Source organism: Misgurnus anguillicaudatus, chromosome 18 (genome assembly GCF_027580225.2).
Source record: "Misgurnus anguillicaudatus chromosome 18, ASM2758022v2, whole genome shotgun sequence".
NCBI lineage: Eukaryota > Metazoa > Chordata > Actinopteri > Cypriniformes > Cobitidae > Misgurnus > Misgurnus anguillicaudatus.
The window spans coordinates 37,530,001-37,548,334 of NC_073354.2; the positions used below are offsets into that span (position 1 = coordinate 37,530,001).

The 18,334-nt window shown below is 34.4% G+C and overlaps 1 protein-coding gene across 4 annotated transcripts in view; it reads left to right on the top strand.

The window, feature by feature from the left end:
• slc24a4b (solute carrier family 24 member 4b) overlaps positions 1 to 14,397 on the top strand; it is a 25,826-nt gene extending 11,429 nt beyond the window's left edge. Inside the window, exons 3-18 of one of the 4 annotated variants that reach the window (XR_012358763.1) lie at positions 821 to 897; positions 2,483 to 2,557; positions 2,720 to 2,804; positions 2,958 to 3,061; positions 3,140 to 3,214; positions 5,412 to 5,437; positions 5,532 to 5,585; positions 5,696 to 5,832; positions 7,085 to 7,254; positions 7,342 to 7,483; positions 8,970 to 9,136; positions 9,219 to 9,333; positions 9,633 to 9,745; positions 9,841 to 9,906; positions 11,930 to 12,173; positions 12,899 to 14,397. Coding sequence is in view for 3 of the 4 variants with exons in the window: in XM_073856444.1 (XP_073712545.1) it covers positions 821 to 897; positions 2,483 to 2,557; positions 2,720 to 2,804; positions 2,958 to 3,061; positions 3,140 to 3,214; positions 5,412 to 5,437; positions 5,532 to 5,585; positions 5,696 to 5,832; positions 7,085 to 7,254; positions 7,342 to 7,483; positions 8,970 to 9,136; positions 9,219 to 9,333; positions 9,633 to 9,745; positions 9,841 to 9,906; positions 11,930 to 12,079 (1,556 nt within the window). In the remaining variant the exon portion in view is untranslated. Of the gene's footprint in view, positions 1 to 820; positions 898 to 2,482; positions 2,558 to 2,719; positions 2,805 to 2,957; positions 3,062 to 3,139; positions 3,215 to 5,411; positions 5,438 to 5,531; positions 5,586 to 5,695; positions 5,833 to 7,084; positions 7,255 to 7,341; positions 7,484 to 8,969; positions 9,137 to 9,218; positions 9,334 to 9,632; positions 9,746 to 9,840; positions 9,907 to 11,929 lie in introns of all 4 variants that reach the window. The other 3 variants (XM_073856444.1, XM_073856445.1, XM_073856446.1) reach the window with 3 other exon arrangements.
• Positions 14,398 to 18,334: the final 3,937 nt, after the last annotated feature.

The window sequence follows — 18,334 nt, forward strand, 5'->3', positions numbered from 1 at the left end:
AAACAATTCACAAGTGCTTCATTTAAATTAATAATAATAATAATAATACATTTTATTTATAACGCACTTTTCATTCCGAAGAATCTCAAAGTGCTACAAGGACAGCGACAAGAAAATTGCAATAATTATTGTAGCAATTTCAATAAACAATTGTTTCAGCATGCTAATATAGTAAATACTGTATAGATCGTATATGTCTGGCACTCATATATATCAACCCATATGATCACAGATGTGTGTATATCTCACACGCTTTACAACAAATCTCTCCATCACATTTCGTAGTCTGTATGTTCTGCTTTATAAAGTACAAAAACACAATGAAACTGATGAGCGCATGCAGAACAAATGAAGATGTTTGTGTCATTTATCTTGTATGCCAGGTTTATCATGTCAGCCTGTATGTTTATGGATCATAATTCATTTCTCAAGCTGTTATATGTTAGACGTTCGTCTGCCGAGAGATTGTAATATATGCTGTTCTGGAGATCATAAAAGCACAAACTCATTCAATTTCATTGCTCATAAATTCAGATCGTGTTTTATTGTGACCTCCTCCCTCCTGCAGATGATCTTTATGTTAAATATCTACCCTGCTGCAGATGTTGTGTGTTTCTGGCTTTTTCTCTGTTTGTTGTTAAGACAGAAACAAACTGTAATCAGTCAGGAAACATATTCCCCTTTATAAAAAACAAATATTGCAATTTGTGTTTTTAGATCAGAGAGGGAATCTGAGCTTACAACTTATATGCTGCAAATGTATGTGTGTGCGTATGTGTCTGTGTGTTTTGTAATTTTGTTGTGCTTTTATTCTTTATAGCCATCCATGAATTTCCACACGATATTTTCACCAACACTGAACGAAAGAGTGGTGCTGTACTGTTACACATTATAGCAGTAAGTCTCTCTCTCTGGTTAAAAACACATTTTCTACATACCGTACATTATTGTATGACCTGCCTCCCTGAAATGCATTGATTTTCTACAAAACTCATCAATTTGAAAAGCTCTGTGTCCATGATTGGCCAGCTAATCTGTACGTTGTGATTGGCCTGAATACCTCTGATGTCAGGCGGAAATGTGACGCTCCTTACCATGTTTGAAAGATTCGCTCACAATGCAATGCTGACAGAAGTTAACTTACAGGCTGTGAGTCCAAGCAGGAGGAATTATGATAATGTCGCTCTTGTCCATGTAAACAGGCTCAGGACGTAAACTGTTGCCTACAAAAGTGTTTGTTGTAGTCCAAGAAAAGAGATTTAAGTTGGAGACGATAACTCGTGTCATCGTTTACTTTGGGGTTTGTGCCTTTTGCATATTGTTAACATGAACTAATACACACTTACACACCAATCGTGAATCAGAAAATAGGTGCTCTTTAAGATCAAACCTGTGGCTATTTCTTAAAAGGCTTAAATAAAAAACGATTTGTCTTACCTTTGTTAATAAATAAAAGAAATGATTCAACAATTCAGTAAAACTGTGTTCATGTTATTTTGGAATGAACTCTTTCCCCGCCAGCATTTTTAAAAAAGTTGCCAGCCATTGGCAGGATTTTTTATGATTTTTACAAAAGTTTAATGCCTTCCAGAAAATGTTCTTCTTTAAATTTAAACATACAATATATCAAATGAAAGAACAGATCCTCTGCTTTCAAACAAACGAACAAACGAACAAACACAGTTTCATCCTACCTTCATTTTGTTAAAATAAATTTTTTTGAGCAAAATGTTGAGATAATTGCGTATTTGTAGAGGACTTTAAAGGTGCAGTGTGTAATTTTTAGAAGGATCTCTTGAAAGAAATGCAAAATAATATACAAAACTATATTATCAGGGGTGTATAAACACCTTTTTATAATGAACTGTTATGTTTTTATAACCTTAGAATGAGACATTTTTATCTACATACACAGAGGGTCCCCTTATGTGGAAGTCGCCATTTTGTGCCGCCATTTTTCTACAGAAGCCCTTAATGGACAAACTTTTTTACTAAGTTATCTCCGACGATGAAATGTTTGTCCGGTGGTGGCTATCGTAGCTTCTCTATGTGTTTCAAAAGCTAGGGTTGGGCAGTGGACTGAGCCGTTGGTTGCAATTCGCAACCTCACCACTAGATGCCACTAAAATTTACACACTGCACCTTTAATAGAGATCAGATTTAAAACGATGATGACAACATACACAGAGTTTTAAATGAGTTCTACAAGGGGTTGCTTCCGGGATCTTAAGTTGGGTAAGAGCGGCATCTGGTGGATAATAGCGGAAATATAGATTGCCATTAAACTCGTCATTGGTAGGAAAGTGTTTTCTCTTAATTGAGTTAACTTCTCAATGGTGGGGAAAGATGTTAAAGAATTATTTGTCACTTGTAAATTGTGGCACCCTCCAAAAACAACAATACTGCCATTGGAGACTTCTAGAGAAACAAATCTTCTCTTTCATAGATTTCATTGATTCTGACTCCAGATCTTCTGTTACAGGCTCTTTACATGTTCCTGGCCCTGGCCATCGTCTGTGACGACTATTTTGTGACATCTCTTGAGAAAATCTGTGAGGTAGGCTTTTTAAAAATCCAGTGAGAACAATGCATTTTTATTTCACTTGATCAAAAACCGCAGTATGAGTTTTTCTTCTGACCCACTTTAAGAAGCGAATGAAGTGCGTTGCATCTTTGCCGCAGGGTTTATTTAATGTCTGCTGTTCTTATTGTTGTGCAGAAGTTGAATCTTAGTGAAGATGTGGCCGGTGCGACGTTCATGGCGGCTGGAAGTTCTGCACCTGAGCTCTTTGCGTCTGTTATAGGTGATAATGTCATAAATCTTTCTTTATTAGTAGTGTTTGTTTATTGTGAACAAATGCACCCTAGCAGCACAATCACTTAAATTCACTTTAACTCCACAGAACAGGCAAACGCTCTCTTTTTCTTGAGTTATTTTTGTGTTTCTGTATTTTCAGGGGTCTTCATCACTCACGGTGATGTTGGTGTGGGAACTATCGTGGGTTCTGCAGTCTTTAATATTCTCTGTATCATAGGAGTCTGTGGGATCTTTGCTGGACAGGTATAAGCGGGTGTCTCTTTGTGATAGGTTGATGTATTTTTTTACAGTGATGTCATTGGGTTGTCTTGATGTCTGTAGGTTGTCTTATTGACCTGGTGGGCTGTTTTCCGTGATTCATCCTTTTACATAATGGCTGTAGTCGCTCTTATTGTGGTGAGTCTCACATACGAATGGAAGAACATTCCAGGTTTAATGCAATAGACTGAAATACATGATTTTTTTGGTCAATAACTATTTTCAATCCATCAATAAATCTTTCTGTTCCTAATGAAAAGACACTCATGTGTAGTATGATCAATCATTATTCACTTTATAATGTGATTTTATGTTGTGTTACACAGAACAACATTATGTGCGTGCAGCAATGTCTTATTCAAACAGTATCTTAGATCCACCGTACAAATGTCTTGTAAATATATTTTTAAAGGATATAATTTATAAATATTATGCATCATTTTTTTTTGTTGGGTTTCACCAATTTTGTGTTTGTCTCTCATTTACTATAATTACATTTGTGTTATATCCATCTGAAATCGACAACACTGCAAAAACATTCCGTAAAAATTACAGTGTTAATTGCAGCTGGTTGCCGGTAACTTACTGTAGATTTACTGGAAAGAATAACAGCCTCATGCAAAGCATTCTGGGAACCAGAAACCATCATCAACCTTTTTCTGTTTTTTGCTTCAGATTTTGTTTCCCAGAATGCTTTGCCTGATGCTTTTATTTTAGTTTTACTCTGTTAAAGGCGGAGTCCATGTTGTTTGAAAGCCAATGTTGATATTTGAAATCACCTAAACAAACACGCCCAAACCCCAATAGAATCTGGACCTTCTGTTGATAGACCCGCCCCACACATACGCAACCCGGCATTTGATTTGATTTGATTGGCTATAAGTGTGTTTTGGTAGTCGGCCCGTCTCCTTTTCCAACGCGTTTTTCAAACATCGTGGACTCCGCCTTTAAGATAAAAACGTTTAAATGTTTAATGTTCATTTAACTTTGAACAAAATGTTGCCAGTTAATAACATACATTTAAATCTACAGTAAGTTACCGCCAACCAGCTGCAATTAACACTGTAATTTCTACAAAATTTTTTACAGTGCACATTGTTTTCTTAATGTCCGCATCACCCATTAAAAACCCCCACATCTGTCCATCACTAAACACATGTTTACAGTAATGGATGCACAATAACAGAAGTCATGTGATCGAATCTTTTAAACCTTACACACTGTAAAAAAATTTCTGTAATTCTGCAACTGGTTGCCAGTAACTTACTGTAGAATATAAAGACTGAAAATGTGTAATGTTCATTTAACTTTAAACAAACTGTTGCAAGTAAATAACATAAATATAAAATCTACAGTAAGTTACTGGCAGCTAGTTGCCTGTAATACCCATTAATACTGTAATTTCTACAGAATGTTTTTACAGTGTATGTGTTATTGGACCATTTTTGGCCATTTTTGTAGTCTTAATTTGGCCAAAACATTCTCTGTGTTTCAGCAAATGGAATGATTTTTGGTGACAAATCTTATATATACACATATTTTAAGAAAATGCTTTGAAATTAAAAAAAACCTTAACAATATACCGTGGGCAAATTTACTACCCTTACGTGTTGTTAGTGGCCAAAATGGCCACTTAATTAAACTGCTGTAAAATTTTAACAATTTTTTTGCATAACTCTGTTAATCAACCTCGGTACTGATCAAAACTACCAAATGTTTACAAATATTCCATGATTTTAACTCTTCAATTGCCAAGTTTATAAGTGGTATCACTGATTTGGGAAAAAACACACAAAATGACAGATTTTCAATATAAAAAGTGATTGTGGACTGGATTTTCTTTTACCTTTTTCACATTCTTAGGCATGTAAAAGATTGGTAAAAACATTGGCATTGAAGCATTTTTAGTTTTTGTGCAGCATCAGATTTGATTTTTTTCTCCCTCATTTATTGTTTGTGGCCATTTTTGCCCCATTGACTTCCATTATAATGACATTTTTTGATTGCAGAGTCATGACACCTTATTATTTTGCAAAGAGGTAAAATGTGTCATTTTTACTGTTGAGCACCATGTGGCACCATTAACCTTTCAGTAGGCCTGTGCAAAAAACAGAGCATTTATGCAAAAAAATGTGAAAAAATATTAATCTGATACATTTTTACAGCCGTTTAATTTAGTGGCCATTTTCTAACAACACGAACGGGTAGTGAATTGGAACAATGCACAAGGGTAAACTCATTGATAATGTTTGCTTGTAATTACACTTTAGAAATGCACATGAATGTTGATTATAACAGCATTTATATCTTTTTTATTCCTGTTGTCTAATATTAGTTCATCTATGATGAGAAGATTGTGTGGTGAGTGTTTGATTCTTCTCTTATCTGTCTGATGATTTAATCTCTTATGTGTCTGATAGTGATATATTGTGTAAATGTCTCTTCTGTATGTTAGGTGGGAGAGTTTAATTCTGGTGGTGATGTATGCTGTCTATATTCTCATTATGAAGTGAGTATGGTGGTGAAATGATATGCATATTCTGTTTTCTGTGTCAGCTATCAAATCAAAATTTTCCTTTATTTCCTTACTGCTTGTTCTGTTTGTTGTGTCCGTTTCAGGTTTAATGCACCCATGCAGAAATTTTTCACAAGGCGAAGCGACCAAAATGTTGCAAATGGAAATGCAGCGGTTGGCAGTGAACTAGAAGATGGTAATGAAAGTGTAGATGATCCGTCTGTACCGCTGTTGTGTGAAGGTAAAACTAAACAGACAGGCTTTAATATTATCATTAAACAAGTCACAATAGCTTGTTTAAAGGTATGAGATTGCTCTTAGTTAAGATGTTTGAGGGTCAGGAACTGTGATGATGAATAATAAAGAAAGCAACTGTCTGACATTTTGACATTTAGGCATTTAAGTAGAAATATTTATATTTGTTATATTCAACAGTTTTGCAGTTGGATATATGCACCAGATGAAAATAAAAAACAATATTTTTTTTATTAAACTTATTTTAATGTTAACTGGGTTAATAATGTTAATAATATCCATATTTGTTGTGGTACACCTACATTATGTGGTATAACAGGAAGCCAAAAGGTAAATGAATACATATGAATATCCATGAACAAATATAAAAAAACTTATATTTTTAAGAATTTACAAAATACAAACAGGGCTGCATAACGATTAATCGCAACTAATCGTCTGCAGAATAAAAGTTTTGTGTGTGTATTGTGTATAATAATTATGTATATATAAATACACACACATGCATGTATATATTTAATAAATATTCCATGTGTGTATACATATATGATGTAAACAAAAACTTTGATTCTGCAGATGATTAGTTGCGATTAATCGTTATGCAGCCTCTAAATACAAAGAAGATTTTTGTATGATTATTTTGTTTGTGTTTTTCTTATTGTTTTGTTGTTATGAGAGTTGTATTAAAGCAGTAATCTGTCTTCTGTGAGTTCTTCAGATCTCTGTGCTGTTACTTCCTGTTTCTGTGGTGACATCACTTCCTGTCTCCTGCATCTCTGCTGCACTTCTTCTCAGACTCTCAGTTATATCTCAGATCAGTCTCTGCTTGTCTCAGCCTGTCTGCTTAGTTTTACTGAACCTTTACATGAACATTTTCAAACTCTGCTTCTTATATTTCTGATGCCTCACAGATAATAATATTTACATGACAATCTTAAGGTGCTTCATGATGTCATAGACGAAGCAATTTTTGGCTGAATAGTGTCAAAAAGAACCTTTAACACCTAAAGAATCTTTCTGTATCATAAAAAAGGCAAGAAAGAAACGATTCTTGTAAGAACCTTGGACTAAACGGTTCTTTGAGGAACCAAAAATGGTTCTTCTGTGGCATCGCTGTGAAGTATCTTTAGTTTTAAGAGTGTAATCGAAGACATTTGAGTAAAGGTTTTTTTAATCTTTTTGTTTTAGAAAATCAGGAAAGTACATCGGTCATAATTTCTTATGTTTTTTTTTTAAAGTCAAGTCGAGTAAGATGTACAGTCGGGGTTCTGTTGTTATGGTGGATGAGATCATCAATGCCAGTCCTCCACATTACCGTTTCCCTGAAGCGAGTCTCCGTATCATGGTCACCAATCACTTTGGACCCAAGACTCGTCTACGCATGGCCAGTCGTCTCATTATAACTGAGGTGTGACATCAGGAACAGACCACTAACACTTATTTGATCTTTTCAATGTGTTTCATTGAAGTAAAGAGTTGTTTTGTATGCTTGTAGCGTCAGAGGTTGGTCCAGGCAGCCAATGGGGTTGAGACCGCTGTGCTGGACGGTAAACCTGATATTGAAAATGGAAACGTACCAGAAGACAAAACTACTGAAGATAAAGAGAGTGAACTGACCTCACCCTTCAGAGTACCAGGTGAAGATCACACGAAGAGTTTCGTTGCAGAACAAGATAACCACCGTTTTTTTAATTGTTCAGAAATCTCGTTTTTTGGTTGTGCATTCCAATTAATTTCAATTCAACTGCAGTTGGTTTGTTTTGATTTAAACCTTCATAACTTAAAAAATTCAGCTAACTAGCACCATAAAACAAAATAATAACATGATAACATAATAATAAACATGTTTTGACAAAAATGTTAAAAATGGATTTATCTCGTTTTGCAACGAAACTCTTCAGATACAATAGTTAACTCTTTCCCTGCCATTGATGAGTTATCTCATCAATTAAGAGAAAACACTTCCCTGACAATGACAAGTTTTTGCGGCAATCAATATTTCCTCCACTATCCACTTGGTGGCGCTCTTACACAACTTATAAAACACTGAAGCATCCACTGATCCAAAAACAGTAAAAACTCTGTGTATGTTTGATCAACGCTCTGAATCGTATCGCTAACAAAATTCTTTTACAAAAATGCAATTATCTCACAATTCAAAATAAAATCAAAATTTGGTATTTTTGAAGAAACCTACTCATATTTGAGAGGTGATAAAAAGAGAACAATTGAAGATAGGATGAAATTTTTTTCTGTTTTGTTTGTCTGTTAGTTTGAAAGCAGAGGGTCTGTTCTTTCATTTGATATATTGTATGTTTATATGTTTAAAGAAGAATTTTTTTTCTGGAAGGTATTCAACTTTTGTGAGAATCACAAAAAAAGCTGGCGCTGGCTGTCTTTAAAAAAAGGCGAGGAAAGAGTTAAAGAGTTGGACTGTCAGAATTTCAACTTATATTCAGAAAAAGTTTTTGTAGTATTAAGAAAGATATATTTCCTGGTCATCATTTTAACCAACCAATCAGATTTAAAGATATGTTTACAGTTAATGTGAAGTTTAGGCATACTGCTTATTTTAAATTTACATTTATTAATTTAGCAGACACTTTTATCCAGAGCAAATGACTTACAAATAAGAGAGCTTTGAACATTTGGTGAATGTCTAACAGCACGTGTGAATGTTCTCCGTATGCTTAAGGTCCATGTCATATAACCGGATGTAAGAACAATCTAATAAAATATTCATTTAAAATGACAGAAGTTTAAGTTTATTACATTGAAAGCTTTTAGTATTGCATATACTTTTATTTATATTAATAGTATTATACTGTATACAATTTAGTTTGTGGCTTTGTGAATTTCCTACACTGTAAATTTTTTTTATTTTTAAGTGTAAACAACTTGAATTAATAAGTCATAGCAACTTTTTCGACAAGTTAGAAGTTGCTATAAAATTTAAAAATAAAGTTGTAATAACTTAAGCCCATTCAGCTTAATTGTTTTATAAAAACTCCTCACTATAGTCAAGAAAGTTTAAATGACGTTGTTTAAACTTAAAAATGTAAGTGCATAAATGAATGAATAAAGTGTCTGTCTGTCTGTCTGTCTTGTGTGTCTATATTTCAGGTGGCTGTATGAACAAAACTAAATGGTTGATCTCGTGGCCATTATTGTTGATCTTGTACTTCACCATCCCAAACTGTGCCAAGTCTCGCTGGGAAAAATACTTCATGTTGTCATTTATCCTCTCCACTGTCTGGATCGCTGTCTTCTCGTACCTGATGGTGTGGATGGTATGAACAACACAATCTCTCTCTCTCTCTCTCTCTCTCCCTCATTGTTTTTATTAACTTCACCACTTCTGCTGTCTCCTAGGTGACTATCATCGGATATACTCTTGGCATTCCTGATGTTATCATGGGCATCACATTTCTGGCAGCGGGCACGAGTGTTCCTGATTGTATCGCCAGTCTGATTGTTGCTAGGCAAGGTAGATAAAAGATGCTGTTTTAATCTGTACGGTTTGAGTCTGATCAATAACTGTGTAAATTAAAGAAACATTGAAAGTGAGGTAAGAAAAGTTTTACTTTTACAATTTTTTTCTTTCACTTTCAATTTCTTAATTAAAAGTGAAATACTTGCATCCTTCCCTTTACCAGCAAAGATACAATACACACTGTTGGTGTATATTCTGTCTATCAAACATCTTACTACAGATGCATCATTTTAGATGCAATCTGGACACTGAACGGTTTATGAGTTGATGTTTTATTTGATTTTACTCTGCAGGTCTGGGTGATATGGCAGTGTCTAATACTATTGGCAGTAATGTGTTTGACATTCTGGTGGGACTCGGTGTTCCCTGGGCTCTTCAGACCATGGCAGTCAGTTATGGATCAGTTGTAAGGACACAGTCAATCAGATCTTTGGCTTTGTGCACTATTCTGTTTTTAGTGTAATGTCAGTGATGTGAGATTGATTGAGTTTTTCTGCACAGGTGAAGATAAACAGTCGAGGGCTGCTTTACTCTGTTGTGCTTCTGCTGGGCTCTGTAGCTCTCACTGTGAGTTATTCAGTCTGTTCTCTTATTAGATGATTCATTATTCATGACCCGGCACAGCACGAATCTGCTGACTCTTTCAAATTTAGTGAAATTGATGTAAACCTGGTAAAAAAAAGTGTTAAGCTGAGATAAGGACTAAACTCTACACTGAAAAAAAATTATACGCTGGATTTACTAGAAAAAATTTAAATATAGTGCATAATTTTTCATCAATTTTTCAATTTAAGCAATTGCTTTAAGTTAAAATTCCATGTAAAATTAACTCAAAAAAGTGGATACAAAAATGATGCACTATATTTTTATTTTTTGTAGTAAATCCAGCATATTATTTTTAGTCCACTGCCTAGCAGTGGCGGCTTATGACTCCTCACCCGGGATGTGCTAATTCCAAATAAGTGTTCGTATTGTCACGTGTGTGGTTCCCTTTTCCAAAATATGTGTCCTGCGTGTGGAGAGATCCTGTGTACATCACGTGTTTTGTCAAAATAAGTGCCTGCTGCACACGCGTCCAAACCGGTTATGATAAAAGAGACGCTCACGTTCCCAAAATACACGCTAGACACTTCCTTAACAGTAAACTCTGATTACGAGATTATGCGAGTATCTGGCAAACGCGAGCGTCTCTTTTATCATAAACCCTTTATGAGCAGGCACTTATTTTGGCAGGACACACGATGCACACACGATCTCTCAAAGTGCAGAACACATATTTTGAAATGACGAACCACACACATGACAAGCTACATACATGTTGTGACGAACTTTGCATCATGCGCCTTAAAAAAAAAAAGTCACCAGCCGCCACTGGTGCCTAGTTAGTTATATTTGCTAAAATAATTCAAGTAGTTTTAAAGTTCAAAATTATTAATTTGATTTCCTTCTTAACAAATTTTACATGATAAAATTTAGTTGATTTACCAAATAATGTACTCACCTTTTTGTGTCATTTTTATTAAAATTTAGATAAAAACAATTTTTTAATAGAAGTTACTCATTTTATTTAGTTAAATTTACTTAGCCACAAAATCATTTTTTACAGTATACAAGAAGCATTGGCCAGAAGATTTTATATATGCCTGTATCAGAGTTACTATAACTATAATCAATACAAATCCTTTAACCAGTGTTGTGATCACTTTGCAAGAACTCATAAAACCATAAATGCACTGAAAAAAAATCAATAAATGTGTTAATACATTTTGAAATGTCTACATTTAAAAAAAAACTGGGTTATTTTCAACCCAGCGTTGAGTCAGAAAAGGACAAACCAGCCTTTGGGTTAAATTAACCTGGAAAATATTTAGATCCTTATGGGTAAAATTACAACAAAACAGGTTGACCAAATGGTGGGTTGAAAGTACTGTAACCCAGCATTTTTTAAAGTGCACATGACTTGATACATAAATTAACAAAAATATAAATAAATTCATAAATAATATTCTATTTTTAATGTAAAAAATTATGATGATAGTATAATTACTACATATTAATGAAGTGACAGTAAATGATACTGAATACTGTGTTTTTAAATGCACAAGATTTGAAGCTCGTGAAAACATTTATTTTCACGAGCTTGTAATGTGTGTGGCTTGTCATATCAAAATATATGTTCATGTGAACCTATGTGCATCATGTGTCTTGTCAAAATAAGTGCCTGCTGCCCACGTGTCTTAGGGGTTTATGATAACCAGTTTATAAACCCTTTCGACACGTGTGCAGCCGACGTATTTTGACATGATGCATGATGCACATAGGTTCACACATGATGCGCCGTACACATATTTTAACATGAAAAGCAACATACATGACAACTCAAATTATGAATTTGCGCCCCTCAGAAGAGAAGTCACCTGCACATGTTTTGATTCTTGAGATGTTCAATATTGTGTTATTCATATTTAGACATTATTGTTGATTTATCGATTTTCTCCATTTATCTTCCAGTCAGATTTTAGGTGATGTATACTATAAAAGCAATGCATTGTTGTGTTATTCATCAATGTGATCTCGTCTCTACCTGCAGGTTTTTGGCATTCACCTGAACAGGTGGAAGTTGGACTTTAAGCTGGGTGTTTATTTGCTAGTGCTGTATGCCGTCTTCCTCTGCTTCTCCATCATGATTGAATACAACGTCTTTACCTTTGTCAACTTACCCATGTGTCAAGACGAATAAATATCCCAGAATGCACCACCAATCTTCTCTAATGATCTGGATGTCACAACCATCTTTCCTTGTTCAGAACATCATCACCTCAGACTGAATGAATGTGAGTTTATATTACTCGATTAAAGCTGAATGTTCTTGTGTGGTCTCTCACTTTTCACTGTGGGTGACGAATAAGACCTTCCAGTAAGGATCATTTATTTCTGACCTCTGACCCCATATGTTGACCCAGCAGGAGGCTCTTCTCTTTGGCAGCTCTTGTCTTCCTCATCACGTGGACGCCTGGATAAACATTTCCTTTTTTTCTACACTGATGTGTCTTTATTGTTTTAGTGTTGCAAAATGTCTTTTTATAACTTTATCAGATTCATTCGACAACTGTGATTTTTTATATTGTTTTGAAATGCAAGAAAATCACATTTTCCATATTTATTGTCTCATATAGGGCTTTTCTTTGTATCAATCAGGTACTAGACAGATTTACCAAAACACCAAATTAAGATTTTTTGTTGTAGTGGCTTTGATGTTTTTGATGTAGCTTGCCTACAGAGATTTGATCACATTTATTTATTGATTCTGGTGATCTTGTCAGTGCAGGTCAGTATCAGGGATGCTTTTGGGATATAATTCCTATAAACAGAAACTAGATTACACCCATTATATGCACAATGTTATTCCTTTCCAGTCTCGATGGGGTCTTGGAGGCAAATGAGAGAGTTTATAAATGTAGACATTAGCACTTTAATGCAAGCGAGCAGTCCTGTGTCATTCACTTTCAGAGTGCTTCCTTCTGTCAGATTGTATATTGTGTGTATTTGTGTGTGTCAGGGGAATCGTCTTCTCTGACAGTTTGACAGTTCCTTCACCCGGCGACTCCGTGAGCACAGCCACGACGGCACAATCCGAGTCTGCAGTGCATTATGGGACGTAACGTGGCACCGCCGACCCATGCAATCTCCCTACGTCTGTTTCCATGGCAACCACAGCCCCGTTTCGACCTGGCAGCTACTGAACCAAACCTCTGTGGAAATATTCCTGGTTGTTCAAGAGGCTAAAGCGGGACATCGATGATTCTAGTTCAGTTTTGGGCCGTCACGTGAGCTTTTTTGCTGAATGAACAGTTGCTGGTGCTTCTTTATGCAATATGCTTCAAAGGAAAACAATAAAAGCAATTTTTCTGGAAAACTGTGAAATAGCAATAGGATTTGGGAATGTTTTTGTTATGCAGGTGTGATTGTTCTCCAAGGGGCATTAAGTTTCTCCTGATGGTGCAGTGCCCTGAACTCTTGAGATGATATTAGCGGGTAATGATGGAGACTGTGGAGAAGGTGTTTTTTGTGATGTTTGTGGCTGGTCTGACAACACTTCCGCTTTCCAACCTCACACAGACAGTTCATCTGTTCATACAGTACACATCATGTGTTTGCATTTCTTTCTGACAGTAAAACATACAAAACTAAGCATTGAAAAATCTTCTCTAGTGCCATTTTGTCAAACCACAGGAACAATAAATCAAAAGAATGATTCATTTAATGATTATATTTCAATGATCGTTTTTTTTATAAATGATATTATTGTTTGTGGTTCTTCTTATATTTTTATTACAAAACAAGGCAGTGTTAGTGTAAAATATAAATGTCATTTTTTATTTAGGAAAATGTTGCTTAATTAATGTAAAAAAAATCTTAATGACTTGGAAATAAGCTTTCTATATGCAAATTGTAATTCATTAGGGGGAAAGATGAGCTGAATATGTTCTGGCTTTGTGAAATGTTGATGATGCAAAACATTGCAATTAATATTTTCTTTAAAAAAAGATATGTGCACATATGTTGAACAATAATTTGCATGTAAATGATTTTCCATCAGTTTTTGATGTATGCAGATGGGAAATGATCTTTATTCTATGATCTAAGTCACTTTTTAAAGTCTAATTCAAATGAGATAATTGTTGTACTTTACACTACATGTTGTGGATCATATGGGAACCTAAAATAAGTGCACACATATTTAATGAATGAAAGTGAATGTATTTCTGTATTTCTGTCGAATGAAAGCGACCCCATGCACTGCGAGGGTATGTGATGTGAGATTCATGTCAATAACAAACTGTATGATGATCAGAAAATATATCTATATTTAATGTAAAGTTAGTCTGTAAAACATATGAATGTATTGTCATGCTATAATGGAGATATCCAAACAATGGATTTTACTGTAAAGCAATAACATAAAAAGAAAATATAAAAGAATTCTTGTACATTTGTCATATGAATCTATAAGAAAGAAATGTTTAAAATAAGTGACAAATTAAACAATGCCATTTATACCCGTTTCATAGTTTTTGTGGCTTTTGCTGTGTTGATTTAAATCTTTCTATGTGTGTATCAAGTATTCATGCCTACAGACATCCATCCAATATATTTGTTTTGACAGCTCTCTGTGCTCAACTTATGTGTTGTTTTTAGCATGTAACACAAAATGTATTAACAATACATTCATAGTCTCAACTTATGTGTTGTGCTGCTTTAAATCAGGCATTTATGACACCTATTCATTACCATAGAGATGGAATCGACACGCCCCATATGACGTCACACCTGAACAACTCGCGAATCGCAAAACACTTCACTTGATCTTTCATTTATGTGCTCGGAATTTTGACCTTTCAGGTAGCATTGGTAACCCACTAACCTGTTGGTTTAAATAAATGTTACCGGTTATTACCTTAATCAGTTAGGCCTACTGTAATTTAATTACCTTTTCCATTGATGAGAGTTACTACTACTTTACTAAGTATAAATAAGCAGTAATTAGGCAAAAGTAGTTAGGTAATAGTGAGAATTGGACTTTGAAAAGTGTGACCAGTGCCCAGTTGCATAAACATAGCCGTGTCATTAAGACGTCTTAAGAATGATTCTGACTAACTAGCAATTAGTTAGGGCTAATCAGTCTTATTATTTGGATTTAAATTAGACCAATCTACCGTTCTATGTAACATACCTAAAACAGTTAAGATCAGTCTTGAAGAAAAAAATCCATGACTAACTTTTAAGACTAGTCTTAAAGTTTTATGCAACTGGCCACAGAATAACTGATGCACTTTTAAATGATTTATTTCAGCCGTCTTAAACATATCTTTGTATCATTTAAATAGGATTTAGAAAATAATTAGTAGGCATAAGTAATTAAATACTTTTTGGGAGAGTTATTTCTAATTACATGATTGAAGATGTCATTAGTAACTATAATTCATTAGCTTAGTTGTTTAAGTAACTTATCCAACACTGCTTGTGGATCGTAATCTATATAAATAAAGAGAATTACTGTTTGTGACAATAAAATATTAGCCTATAAGACATTACGGACATTCCCCATCCGGGTTATGTGGTGGGCGCGAGTCAGAGAATCGGGTGATTCATGAATCGGTTCATAATCAGTTTGAACAACTCGATCATTCAGCTCGCTTATTCACGCGCCACTCTTGAGCGGTTAATAAGTTGTTAAACAGAAACTTTAAGCTTTAAACTTTAAAGAGAGAGCAGAAATATCACGAGTGAAGTGAAATATCAACACAATATTCAGTGAAACAGAGCTGAAACAGATCCTGTGATTGTCAGTAAAGAAAAAATTCATGAACTCCAATTAATACATGCGCGTGAGCGACACGTGCAGATGAATATACAGGTAAAGTCATTTCTAGTCAACACACACATAATCAAACACTGACTCTGACTGAGGAAATTATTTTACCATGTTTTTTTTTAGTAAATACCGTTGTAGTGACATAGGAGAAAAGTAAACATTACACGGTAATATTTGATTTTAATAATATTTTCTGATACATTAAAAAATAAGTATATTTTAGTATAATAAATTTATATATTGAAGTGTACTGTAGGATATTATGGTAATTAATACACTTTGTTAATGCACACTACGGTATTCTGTATTATCTAGTGATTTGATATTGTATGGTAGAGTTAAAAACAATCTAGTATCTCTGAACTTTACCACAGTTCACTTGACTTGAATCTGCTTTACTATAGTAATTAGTTTATGTGGGGTATTTAGAAAATTGTTGCACTGTTAAAGATGAACTTGATGTACAGGAAATGTTTATTGAATGTTCATTCTGTAATGATCAGCAGATGGCGCTCTGACATCAATGTTTCATTTCTACCTTGATTTTTTTCACGTTTAAGGCATTTATTTACTGTCTGCAAAACGCCTAAAGGAATAGTTCACCCCCAAATTAAAGCAAAACAAAGAAATGTATACAGGTTTGTAACAACTTGAGGGTGAGTCAATAATGACAGTTTTCATTTTTGGGTGAACTATTAGCTTAACTTTAAGATCACCATGATGACCTTGTTAACATATTATTTTGATATTGTGACATTTAAGGTGTATTTATGACACAAAACCAAGTTTTAAGTGCGTGCAAAGCCCTAGTAGTATTTTGTTCAAAATGAAGAACACTATTTTGGTAAATGTGGGTCATGTTAATAGTTAATGTGCTGCACTACACATCTGTGATCACTTTGCTGGTTTTATTTTTTATTAAATATAGTTAAATTTACCTATAGTGTTATACATGATCAGTTTGTGTGTACAGATACCCTGAGAATTGAACCCATAACCTTTGCACTGCTAACCCAATGCTATACCTATTGAGCTACAGGAACATGTAAGATGCATATTTATTTGTTTAAAGGTGCCAAAGAATGCATAGAAATCTTGTTCTCTGATATCTACATAGAAGGTTTGTGCCTTTATTAAGTGCAAAAATGATTAGTTTTACTTGTCCATTTAGGATTTACCTTTAGATTGAAATGGTTTGTTACCTTATTTGAAAGGGTCATGAATAATAATGTTGAGCTCTGCTCTGATTGGCTGTTTCTCCTTCAGTAGCTCTGTGTGTGTGTGAACAGATCTTATGTTTGAGTCTGTATCAGATTTTGAGGAATAATCAATTGTTTGCAGATTGTTAATGGATGTTTTTGACGGGTAAGTTTGTGTTTTTTTTTAGTATGGACCTGCAAAACATAACTGTAACGTCAATAGTAGAACTTCAGCCTAAACCCTAGCATATACTGTAGCATTAACTAGCATATAGCATTAACTAGCATATAGCGCTAACTCAGCAGTCACAACTTTGTTTTTAGCATTTTAACAACATTGCAATTAATTTAATGTTGGACCTGTTATACTCTGCAGTATAATTATTTTTTTAAAGAATTGGGCATGCCTGAATTTAAAAGAGTCATCACCCACATCATTTGCAGTAAATTGATAAAAATTGTCTTATTTTAAAGAAAACTTTTTGCTCCACAACTTGTTTATTTGTTTATTATTTTTTATGGCTATTGTATTTACATTGTCACAGTGTATAGTTTGAATTAGAATAAAAGCCTAGGGCTAAAAATCTGGATTATTAACCTGTCTGCCAAACAGACCGTGCCTCTGTGTACAGATGTTTTACAAAAATAACCTTTTCAACTCCCGGGTAAAGCATATTTCTGAGTTTTTAAAACTGAATGGTGTCTGAATGAATGTAGTTTTCATGTCTGAGAGATTTAAAGCATCTGTTACTGTTAAACTCCATCATTACTCCATTACATGTATTCTGATGGCTGAAATCTTTTATTTAAGGGGCAATTCACCAGCTGCCATTATGCTGCGTTTGCTCCATAATTACGCGTGTTTGACTGGTAATGTTTCAGTGCTGCTCTACTAGTCAAGCGTAGATAACAGGCCCGTAGGTAACTAGTCAGAGAGGTTACACAGTTTTGCATGGTGATAAGTCATTTTTTGGTCTTCCATTAAGTATGACAGCCATTAACTTGACGATTCTCTTTAAAGTTTCTGTCTGACATATTTCCCCCTCTTATGTTTCGTTAAAGAGAATTTTTCTGGCTAGTTCTCCATCTGAATTTCACTGATGTTAGATCAAACACAGATTGCTGTCTCATGCTCATCACAGAAATGTTTCTAACGAAGAAATCTTTCCCTGTTTTATTAAGGACGTTATTTATAAAGGCTGTCATTAATTACACATTCTCAAATGAAACATGACACCGTATGAACTCCGGAGAAATTCAGAAGATTACAGTTTCATTGCAAGCAAAAAAAGATGTGTATGTGTTAAAATCTTTCCAAACACTTTCTTCAAATTAGTAATACGAATGTAAATCCTTGCTTTCGTATGAGGTTATATTTAAAAGCTTTAAAGTGTTATTTCACCCCAGAATAAAAATTCGA